The sequence below is a fragment of the Aptenodytes patagonicus genome, chromosome 2 (assembly GCF_965638725.1).
Source record: "Aptenodytes patagonicus chromosome 2, bAptPat1.pri.cur, whole genome shotgun sequence".
NCBI classification, from domain to species: Eukaryota; Metazoa; Chordata; class Aves; order Sphenisciformes; family Spheniscidae; genus Aptenodytes; species Aptenodytes patagonicus.
In genome coordinates this window covers 106062521-106074781 of record NC_134950.1, presented here as the reverse complement: position 1 = coordinate 106074781, position 12261 = coordinate 106062521, and the positions used below count along the sequence as shown (strand labels likewise).

The 12261-nt window shown below is 35.9% G+C and overlaps 1 protein-coding gene across 3 annotated transcripts in view; it reads right to left on the bottom strand.

Annotated features, from left to right (window-relative positions):
- ATP9B (ATPase phospholipid transporting 9B (putative)) overlaps positions 1-12261 on the bottom strand; it is a 174500-nt gene that overhangs the window by 28924 nt on the left and 133315 nt on the right. For all 3 annotated transcript variants that reach the window (XM_076330651.1, XM_076330652.1, XM_076330653.1), the window contains exons 14-15: positions 4427-4539; positions 572-820 (exon numbers count right to left, since the gene is read on the bottom strand). In XM_076330651.1, the coding sequence (XP_076186766.1) occupies positions 572-820; positions 4427-4539 (362 nt within the window). The remainder of the gene's footprint in view (positions 1-571; positions 821-4426; positions 4540-12261) is intronic.

Here is a 12261-nt window from a genome sequence, read left to right as displayed (position 1 = left end):
AATTTGGATTTCAATGGAAGTCAAATGCATGTTTTTATTGAAATGGGGTTTTAAATTTGTGCTACACTTGATGCAATTTTGACTGAACCCCGAAGATTATGAAGCTGCCTAGGGTTTGAAGCTCAAAAGCTTTTCTACAGGAGTATGAGGTTTGGATTTTTTTTTTCCTGTTAAGCATCTATACATTCCACTAACTGGTAGTGTCTCAGTCAGCTAACAAACCTGGTTGTCCATCACTCAAAGCAGTTTCATATTCCCTTTTGCATGTATATGCTATGATTCATACATGGATTAATGTTTTGAGAATACACCTAATAACTTTAATTGCAATACTCAGTATTGATCCCAAAGCACTGACTTCACAGACCTTTTAGTCAAATAATTGAAAACACTTTTATGTAACAAAGAAACACCAGATCTTTCCTACAGCTGTAGAGGAAATAAAAACAGATTACTGCTACTTTTAAAGAAACCCCAGCCCAAAACACTCTTCTTTCACAGTTCTGCTCTTTTTAACTTAGCTTATCCTGCTCTTTATGAGATATTAATTTTTTCACCCTTGCATACTAACCTCATCAGGGCTGGAAGCCTGGTAAGTTCGATTTTCATCGCTGAAGTCCTGATCCACCTCCGCATATTCTGTTTCTCCAGACACACCAGCCCGGGATTCATATACTGGGGTCACATTGTGGCACAGTGCAATGGCCTTCACTGCTTCATGTATCCGACTGCTGACACTCTTGCGGACTTTGGGTGCAGACGACTGAGGTTTCCTAGATGGTGTCGAACTCGTACCGTTTCCACTATTCTGAGAGTGCACCTTTAAGACCCAACACAATGAATAGTAAAACAAAGTTCAATAATGGAAACAAAACATGAATACTAATATATATATCCGATTGTTCCCAATACAAAGGTTGATAAATGATAAGGATGGTAACCGTTTATTTATTTTATATAACCTAGTGTTAACTCGTTCAGTTTGTGATTCATGAAAACCCTCATCTACTTCTCTGTAGAAGTGATACATAACTGTGGGTTCATCACCTTGCATTTGTAGTCAGATTTCAGTAACAGAGCCTGCAGACAATTGAAAAATGTGAAATGAAAACAAGCATGCAGTAAAAGGGATGAATAGGCTGACTGGATTCTGCAGAAAACCCTGCTTCCTCTTATCAGAATTTACTTTTTTCAGTGATCTGTCACAATAGTCCTTTAATGTCCTTCACATTCTATGAATTGTTTTTTAAAAAGTCTTTAAGCCAGCAACCAATTGGATGAGTTCAGAAACACCAAAACAAAACTGGAAGGGTGGTGTTTTGTTGTTGTTGTTTAGTCTCTTTGTCACCTGTGTACATTCAGAGGTTGGAAACTCCAATGCATTAAACTGAAAAACACCTTTTCTTTTAAATCTTCACCTAAATCTCTGTATTTTAAAGACCACCACATTGGAATGGAACAAAAGAACAAAAGCAAGGATCATTGTTAAGTATAAATATTAGGAGCCATTAAAATACAAATATTGCTGATTTAATTTATAACTACACAATTTCTATATTATTTGTGAACTAATGCAGTTTGTATGCTTTTGCTGCAGGCTGAAATTTGTTTGTCCTTACAAGAATGCAATATCTAATAAAATAATCATGCAAAATAGTTTGACACATATTTGAAGATCACATCACAGTTGCATAACCACTAAACTAGCACTATTTTAAGTTATCCTTCAGAAACGCTCAAGCACACGACTAAATTAGTCTTTTAAGAGAAAGTACTATATGTTTATAGTTAGTTGAAAATAAGTGGGTTTGGGTTTTTTTTTTGTTTTGGGTTTTTTAAAACTCAGCACATTAAATATATCAGCAGTACTACCAAAGGCTCTTCTGTTGACTCCAGGGTAACTCGGAAAACCTCTTCAGAAACCATGCTTTTTTCCTCCTGACTGCAATCTGCTGAACCGTGAACATTCTGCCCATCAAATTACAGTGTTGTCTAATAAAGGGTTTAACTTTCTGCTCATCTGGCACTGTTTTTCAGCTACTGCTTTAAACTTCTGCATTTGCATTCTGCTAACGCTGATGCCATTACAGCCGCAAATAAATTAAGCTGATTTACTCCTTCTGAATTATGTTATGTTTATTGATGCTTGTATAATTTAATTTCACACAAATTCCATTAAAGATTATGCCCTCTATCACAAAATGCTTCCAGTGGGGAAATATAATCAGGTTATAATAGATTTGTGTGTTACATTAAGATGACAATAGTCTAGTAGGTCCACTGTAATAATAAAACAGAACACAAACAAGGGATAAAATCAATGTCACACAAGAACCACTGCCTAGCTAACTGGCAGCTTCTATTATCATAGATTAAATAAAAACCTCACCATACTTTTCCAGATTGAAACAATTGTTTAATAGTTGCTTGTTTTGTTACCAAGACGCCTTCATTTTTCTGTTTTAAAGAATTGCTACCAACACACATAATCAAAGCATTATTTAAACATCGAGTAGTGTTATATAAAGCTGGAAAAAAAAAAGGAAATTCCAAGAAAGTTCTTTTGATCGTCTACTAACAGCAATCCTAGATTTGGGAAATCTTTTCCCACAATTGATAAAAAAAAGCTTCCCTCACATTTCTTACTGTTTTGAAAAATTCAGTGCCAAATATGTTAAAGTTATTAAAAACTTAATTAACCATGGGTACCACTCATTAAATTTTACAACAAACTAGTAAAAGCTTTAAGCAAGTAAGAATTCCAGGAATCATGCAATTCTTTTCAGAGAGCATATTTAACCCCAAAATACGAAAGCAGTGTTAATGAATATGCCTCCTCTAGAAGACTGGTGCTTAGTTGTCAAACTCAGTCAGACCTAGGTGTACCAGCTCAAGACTATCAGTTAATATTATTTATTGCTACAGTTGTTACTGTGAATACCCAAACAACCCATTATAACAAAACTATGTTTGGGTGATTTTTATAAACATTGTCAGGTAGCAATTACTTTCAGTAACCCATTCTGAACCAAACTGGACTGCTGATCTTTAGGTAAAAGAGCTCCATATCTCATTTCCAAGGCATATTATTGCATCTCAGTTACTATTCATGGCTATACCTACTAAGAATTAAGCTGAAATAGATTTATCCAGGGAAAAGGAATTCAAGAAGTGGATCTGTTGATCTGTTTAGATGGGAAATAATACAGAAATTGAAGTTGCAGACTAAAAACTTATAACATACATTGCTTATTCACCGCTTTTCCTCCTGCCTCTCTTCCCAAAAGCTACAAAATATTAACTGAGTCCAGCATGGTGTCAAACAGCTAGTTTTTAATTTTTATTTTAAGCAAATGAGAAGAGAGCCATAGTTCAAAACACAGCACAACTAAAGATTCAAATCAACTGCTGATCCTACAATCCTTTTACAGAAGAAAATGAGGACACAGACAAGGAGGTCAGTCTACAAACTTAACTGGGTCAGCCAGTCATGTTTGTGTATCCAAGTTAACTATGGAAAAGAACTTTTATATAAAGTTTTATCATACTGTACACAACATATGGAAATATTAGTTAACCTATCATTTATTTCCTCTTCTGTCAATTTTTTTTCTTTGTTGTTTCAAAGAATAGAAATAAAAAAATAAAGTAAAAAAATTCTTCCTAATCTCAGAGTGGAATCAGGTGCTTAGGAAGGTTTGCAGAAAGCACCCAAATAGTTTACACACATGGGAGATGCAAGTGATATTTGCAGAATTCCATCTTCCTCCTTCATCCCCCAACTGACCCACAGACAGGCAAGGAGCCACAATCTTCTTGTACACTTTCCAGACCAAGCACTCTTACATACCAGAGGAACACTTCGCTCTCAAGCAATATGGAGTTTTCCATTTTCTCCCCCACACCCAATTTTATGCTGTTTGCAATCATCTTAATTTTTTTAAAAACACTTTTTAGATATGCCTTTATAAATTTTATTTTGACAACTATTTTTTTACTTTTTGGTTATACCAATTAATGTGGCTTTTCGATGTCTGTTCTTGATGAATATCTTCAAAGATATAATTACTGTTTGTCTTGTTCTGGACACTTACTTGTAATTTGTAGTCTCTGTAATGAATAGCTTACTCTTAGACAATTTGGCAGGAAAAAGACTGCACTGCACAGACAGGTTAACACAGATTTCTGCTAGTGGGGAACAGAAAAGTAAACTCCTTTAAGTGGGTATTAAGAGGAACTTCAGAATCAGGAGAGAAGTACGTACTGTCTCACATTTTTCCCCTTTCATCATATCTGTTAAGAGATAGCTACAAATGAAAGAACTTTCATAGCATCTCAAATTTCTAGACATAATCGGTCACAATAATGGTTCAATGCTGTTAAAAAAATCTCAATATCAAAGGTAAATATTTATGAAATGAGATACCTGTGAATAAGAGTTTATAATATGACTCTGAATTTCATCCATTGTGTCTGTTCCATAGGACACAGTACCTAGGTGGAGGCGCTTAAATATCATCTCATTCTGTGTAAGTGTTCCTGTAATAAAGAAGTAGTATATCACAAAGCAGCAAAAAAATACCATGAGAAGGCCACCCCACCCCCACCCCCCCAAAATCTTTCTTTTGGAAAGAAGGAATGAATCATGAGTTAGCATCAGTTTAGTTAATTAAAGGAATGTTTGTGAAGAAAGATCAGGGTTAGTCATACTGGAAGAAATCACTGGTTCCACCTTCAAGCTGATTCTGCCAACACAACTGAATATACAAACTTGAAAAAAGACAAACTTTCCTCTTCATATGAAAGACAGAAAATGCAGTATCTGGATGGAACCGACTCTCAAAAGCCCATGCAAGAGTTTGCACCATGTATCAGAAAATCTAAAGCAAAAAAACAAACCCAAACCCCAAAAATTCAGATATCCCGCACTTCGTGTACAAAGGCAGACATTCTGGCAAACGGGCACATTCAATGTTATCTAGAGCAAGTCATTAAGACCTAACATCACTTCCAAATTTGACAGTTTTAGCCTCCAACCGGAATAAGCCAGAATGAACGAAATCAGTGTTTTCAGAGCTCACTTCACATTTGTAAGAAAATACAGGGTGTCAGTCACAGACTGACACTTTGTGTCCACCTCTGCCAACTAGTGACATCCTCTGGTTTGGAAAAGCTCTAATTAAGGGGTGGGGGCTTCAGCCTTCCATAATGGGGCACATCAGGCAAAAAGAGGTCACTATCGCCTAGCTTCTCATGGCCAGCTCACAAAAGATTATTTTGATAATGGCCCTTTCTAAAACTTTTTTCCTATGGTTACTCAGCCAAAGTGAAATTAATATAGTATAAAGCTATTCTTACATTTAACCACACAGTTTGGGGTCATTAAAATACATAAATCTGATGATAAAAAAATAAACACAATACCAAAAGTGACATTCTTGAAGCTTCTACGATATTTTAATATGGAGGATATGATAATTATCTGTAAATAAAAATTGCAGAATAAAATATTTCATACTAATTTTATTTATCTTGACTATTTTTATATCATATCTTTGTCCCAGTATGCCAAAATACACAGTAAGCCACAGGAAGAGAGAAGACTAAAAGCATGACATATGCTGTAATTACTATCTGGAAAACAGAACTGTTTGGACAGTTAGCATCTAGTTTATGCATCTAATAGGGCTAGAACCACTAGTGATCTTCAAAGGTTCGGCAGGGCTGCAAAAATCTCATGTCTTTCTCAGTTATACTTGAGATGTCTACCACTCCTACTCCCTGGTAATATCTGTACAGTGACACTTCATCTCAATTACTGTACCATCACACTGCACTATCAAACCATGCCTTCCTGTATTACCAGCACTAGATGATCATTCTATATTCCCCCTCTACCATTAAAACACGACACTTCCCCTTTGCTTTTCCTTACACATTGTTGAGGATTTTTTTTCTATAGTCCTATTATTTGAATTTTAAAGAATATTTAAAATAAGGTTTATGTGAAATGCATACATTCTCCACAAAATATGCCTAATATTATCAAAAATTCACATGAGAAGTAGAATATTCCCAAGGTTGGAAAACAGCCCAGGAAGACAATGTTCCTGATCTCTAGAATTAGAAAGTCAGAAATTTTTGGTTACTTTTATACAAGGGATAAGAAGATTATTTCGTTTTTACAGTAATAATATAAAACCGTGAGAAATTACTACTTCCGCCCTTAGAAGTTGTATTTTTATTGAGACCTTTTGTTAAATTTGTTGATTAAATTTTTTAATTATAGACCAGAAAAATCCAATCTCCAGTTTGCACATGAGAAACATGAAAGTTTCCACTAATAAACATGAGAGACTAAAATCTCCATTTCTAAAAAAAAAAACAAAACCAAAACCCACCCACTTTGTTCAACAACGTTTATTGCAAGAAATTTCCAAATAAATCTGCATCACCTTCCTTACTTTCCAGGCATGCTAATATCTTCTCGGTGCCCTTACCTTTGCCAAGCCTTTGAATTAAAATAAACACTCCCTAGGAGTTGTGAAACTAAATGCTACTCAAAACTTGAGACAGCAGGCAGCTGTCAAACCCGCTTCCTACTAGTTCTGTAATTGCTGCTTGGGAAAAATGAGCAGGAAACAAAATTAGCCCTATGATTATTATATGGAAAGATTATTTCTTCTGACACCAATAAATTAGTCCAACTCCAAATCATGCTTGGTGAGGGAAAGGTAGATAGGTGGAAAATTTGTGTGTTCCCCGCCCCCCCCCCCCCCCCCCCCAACCCCTTCTCAGCAAGCAGAGAAGAAAATGTGCTCAGAAAATTTTTCTGAGCAGGAAAGTACGGATTTTCCTATCTTGCAACATCAGGAGCAAGGGAAGGAGGTTTAGGAAAAATGGGCAAGGAAGAAGAATCAACTTGTAAAGACACAGAAATAAACACTCTGCAATCCTGATTCAATACTTGCATCCTATACTTTACTTATACGATCCTTTTTATCAGCTACAGTAATAGGAAACATCTATGACATGAAAAAAGGCTGCAAAAACACCTGTACCTGCTACACAAAATTGTAATCCAAAAAAACCAACCCACCAATGAAACGAAACAACAATTACAGTTTGCTCATGCTTCTTAAGGTTAGTGTAAGGCTTTCAACAATAGTCACAATAAACCTGATGTGTTATTAGACAAACATGGGTAGCTGCATTTATGAAAGTGCTCCCAAAAATTTCTGCAAAAAATAAAACAAAATACACCTTTTGCAGTCATCCCCATGGAAGTTAAGTTTCACCACATGTGCAAATTAAGAATTTACTTCTAAATTCTCCTAATGAATGAAACACCGAAATGGGACAGAAACATTCCCAACAACTTGTTCCAACTATTACATGGTGCCAATCAGTCACGTTTTAACTTTAGCAGCAGTTGTGTCTTAAATTGTAGTCTTTTAGTTGAAGACTAATACACCTTGACAAAACAACACACCTTTTACTTTATGCCCCAAAATGCAAGCCCTTCAAATATCTAGAGGTAGATTTTCTAATATAGCCCACTTTAGGAATGATAAACAACCCAAAACTGAGCTCTCTAGTACTTATCACCTTGAGCAGACTAAAGAACAGTGAAAGAGCTTTCTATTTTTTATACTACTTTTTCAAGACCTACTTATCAATTCCACGCTTTCAGGACATTGCTAATATGAAGAGTTATTAGATAAAAAAAGCTTATTTTAGAAAAGCTTCCAGAAATTATGCTAGTCAATATATGATCTACTACTACTATTCTACATTCTTAAACTTTGCTCTGTAATGCAGGTACCACACAAGGAAAATATCCTGACAAAAAGTTAGTATACAATTGCCAAAGAAAAATTTAGTATGTTCTTAAATGAAGCCAAGAGCTTTTTTTTTTTTTTTTTTTGCCTACAATTGTATCATTAAACACAGAGTAAAGCAGGCAAAGAGGAAATTAATTTCTAAGGAAAAAGTCCTGAAGGCATCATTCCCTGGGTGGCAACAGATGTGATTCACAACAAAGCAGTAGAGTGTTTTTATTTTGTTTTTGAGAAGCAGATGCAGATCTTTCTGATCCTATATTACTAGATGGTAATTTGGACCAATATCAACAATCTAAAAAGGCCAAAGCAAAAAAGCAAGAAAATATGTACAGCAGAAGAATTAATAACTTTGTGAGAAACAGAGAGTAACTTTTCATAAAAGATGAGTACTTTGAGCTATTTGCTTGAACAGATAAAAAGTCAGTGTAAATGTGACCTATGGAAACTTCAAGGGAAAGCGGGCTCAACGCTCTTAACTAGACTGTTGGCAACAACCTGGAGATGCAAATTCTTTCTACGAACCCTGGAAAAAATATAACGTGGTATAGAATGTAAAAAGAAAATGAAAAAGAACCCCACGGTAATCACATATATAGAATATGTTTGCTCACTCAGCTGCTCCACTTATGAACTGGCCATAAACATAACCACCACAAAACCTAAAACCAAACAAACCCCAGTACAACTCATTAAGAATGAGGGCAAAGACAAAGAGAGCTGAGATGTGTTTATTCTTTCCTGGGCAGAAAGTAACAGTAGAGGTAACAGTTAACACAGTTATGAATAGCAGCAGCTATTTCCTCTGCACCTTCTGCCTCCCACAAGAATGATAGCAATATCCAAGAGCAACATCCATACTCCTTGGATGCACCGTGTATTTTCAGTCGATGAGAGTCCAACAGAAGCCACAAAGTAAGGATTCCTTTGACTGATCTACTTTGAGTGCATGTCTGGAGGCTTCCTGTAGGATCTCTCCATCAAAACTTTCCATTCCTAGTCTGCTCTAGTCACCCTGCAACCTTAGCGGTACTAAAAATCAGAGGTAGAGGAAGTGTAAGGGCAATAGTGTGAATATATATCCATCAAAGTGAAGTGAGGAGATGTTATTCCATCAGCATTTTTTTTTAATTACTCTTTCTCTGTGGTAGCTTGTGTTGAACACATAAAGACTCAATTAAAGTATACCTTAAAAGATTAATTTTCAGAAACAATTACTGAAATTCACTGTTCTAGTAGTACATTACATTAGTCACATTTAATGAAAAAGCCCATATACGCCAACCTCTAACACAAGGCTTTCCCAGAAAAGTCAAGAATCCCATTGCTCTATGCATCTGTTCAACTATTATATCTGTTAAGTATCTCATTTGGTCCAAACACCCGCTAAAATGTTAATTACATAACTCAAATACAAATGTATGCATTAGTAAATAACTATGCTTGGAAGACTGTACACGTTTGTTTCAGCTGAATACTCTGGTAGTTGTCGTGAACAGCAGAAGGTTTGCCATCCCACATCCTAAGCAACAAAAATGTTCAATAAATATTGCTGAGCATCTTTATTTTTCTTTCACAATCAGAATCTTTTTGTACCCTGGAGAGGATGAGATATCATGCTCAGCTGCCCTTGGAAAATGCTGGAAACCGCTCCCCCCTGTAACTGCCCCCTCCCCCCCACCATAACGGATGACGCCTTTCTGTCAAACTTATATGTGATTCAAGTCCAAACAACATGGCGTTTTGGGTAATGGATGCTATAATTAAAATGTGAGTCCTAAAAAACCTGTTGTTTTAGTGGGTGTTTTTAGTAATGGCTTTGTTCTACATGAAGATAAAAACTCCCTAACAAAGGAATTAATGTATTGCTTTAATAGGCTGCACCCTGAGTTAAGTTTTAAAATTTATGAGTTCTCTGCAGCATTGTTCTTTAAACAATGGCATTGTCAAATGCAACCAGTGAGAAGATTAAAGTTCTCCCAGCAGATTAAGTACAAATTATCTGTCCTCCTGTTTCAGCATCATTTGTTCATTTATCACATAACGTCTAGTATTTCTGGTCAGTGTCAATATGCTCTGCATCCTTGCAGTTAACAGATGTCTTCTCTTGTCGAATGAATTACTTTATGTTTCACGCACTGGTGGCCGCAGATGTGTCACTATAGCAACATCATTAATTTCAGATCTTACCGGAAACATGCACTCCAATCAAACCTAATTATACCACATTGCTTTCTTGTCCCACAATAAGGAAACTATAATGCAATTATTGGGATACTTCATTTTCTATTCTACTGTGGCAAATGAGAGAGCCACTGTGATGGACGCTTCTTGTCAAAAAGCTTATTGATGAAGCACAAACCCAATTTACAATCATACAAAGGACTACCTTGCAATTATGTTAGTAATGCAATGCTCCTTAGACTCAACAACTAATTCTCAATCATTTCCAGTGAAGCTTGGACCACAATGTAAGATTTTTGCACACGGTTCTCTGGATTGCCTTTCATTTTCAATATTGAGAAAAACTTCACCCGTTTACATTTAACTACACCAGCCTTTTAGTCCTGCTTTTTAGTAGCACCCACTTGGACAGATAGCTACAAAACTGGGTCTCTTTCTCCTCTGACAGCCAAGCCTTAAGTGGGCAGAGGAACAGAATCAACTGGTTTATATGACCAGAACTGAAAATTCAAGTGAGACTGTACTGCAGCCAGGTCTCATGAGCAGTGCATAACCATGCAATGGCAATCATTGATTAACTGTACAGACTCTGTTCACTATCTAAAACAAATGCAGAATGAGACCAAATGTATTCAGGAAAGGAAACTGGAAGCAGCTACCGATATACTCGGGTAAAAGGTACATTGGCTACACGTTTGTCCAGAATTAAAACCAGTTTAAAATTTGCAGGGCATTTAACACTAATAAAATTGAGCAGTGTTTCCCATCACGATCTGAACAGCGTGGTCTGCAAGGCCATGGTCAGTGTTCTGAAGCTGGTGACGTCTGCTGGACTCCAGGCTTATTTTCACTTACATCAGCTTTCAGCTAACGCTTGGATAAAAACGCATAGGGTGCAACTGCTGACTGTTAGTCCAAAATATTTGGAACTACTGCCCTAGAATACTGCTTTTATTTTCATCTTTACATCATTAACTTACAGATTCAGACCTTCCTCCAGAACTCGGTAGACTTCAGTGCCCTGAAAAGCCTTTGAGGTTGAATGCTAGCAATCTTCCAAACTACACGAACACATTTGCTGGTAAAAGCCTTTTAACATTTGTCTATTTAGCCCCCTTTAAGTATGCGCTCTGAAAGGCCAGAATACAAGTGCTGCTTCTTAAAATTAAACAGAACTACTGTGATTGCAAGTGGCATGATGTGGGTTAAAAAACCCCAAAATATGCAAGTCAATAAAATGTATCCTTTCAAAGCTTTATAGATGTAACACAGTACTTTTGCTTTGAAAAACCCAGTATCACTACATTTTATGTTGCCAAAAAAATATTTTTTTTTTCAAGGAGAAAAAACTTTTTAATTACTGTTGTATTAAGTGTATTGGTTGTCTTTCTAGAAATAGAACTGCACCAGCTTTTTTTTTCTTTTTCAAACAATCTTCTACTTCTCAAACAGGATAGTAGGTACATACAGCTTGAGGAAAAGAAGACAGTACACTGATCCTTGTGCCTCAGAATATGAAGTGGTCACCAGAGTCAGAACATAATTCCTGCGTTGTAGGAGTTGGGTGAATGAACATTTTATTTAGCAAGCCTCTTAAAATTTTCAGTGCAGTCTAACTGTAAGCAGAATATCTTAACACTTAAACCGCATTTCCAGTTTGGTATGGTAACTGGATTCCCTATCAGAAAAGTTTAAGTAGTAGGCATTGGTTTTGCTTATAAAGTAGTGCTTTGGGCAAATGAACTCTACTGCATTGTTTTGAAAATTCATTATTTTTGAAAATACTTCCCTCTTTCCAAATGTATGCTGTAAATTACATATTTCAAGCCTTCGATGAGACAGCACTCAAAGTTACACAAATTATCATGATGAAGGGTGCAATTAAAATCAATAAGCAGTTTCAAATAGCATACAAATCATTAGCTAACTGAAATAAAACTTGTTAAAAGAAGAATTGTTCACTTGCTTTGAAGAATTAGTACACTATAATTAGCAATAGACTTTTCTACATGCTAAGAAAGAAGGTGGCAGTTGTCTATCTTTTATGAAACAGAAGAACAGCATTCAGAAGTGTATAGGGTAACATATGTACCTATAGGAAAAAAAAAAGAAAGTGTGTTTTGAGAATGTGACAATATATTAAATTTACATTTAATTTCAAAATATGCAGTAATGGAAGTGTTCAGCATGGGAGGGAACATGGAACTATTTCAAGCAGAAAGAGATGTAAACTGTG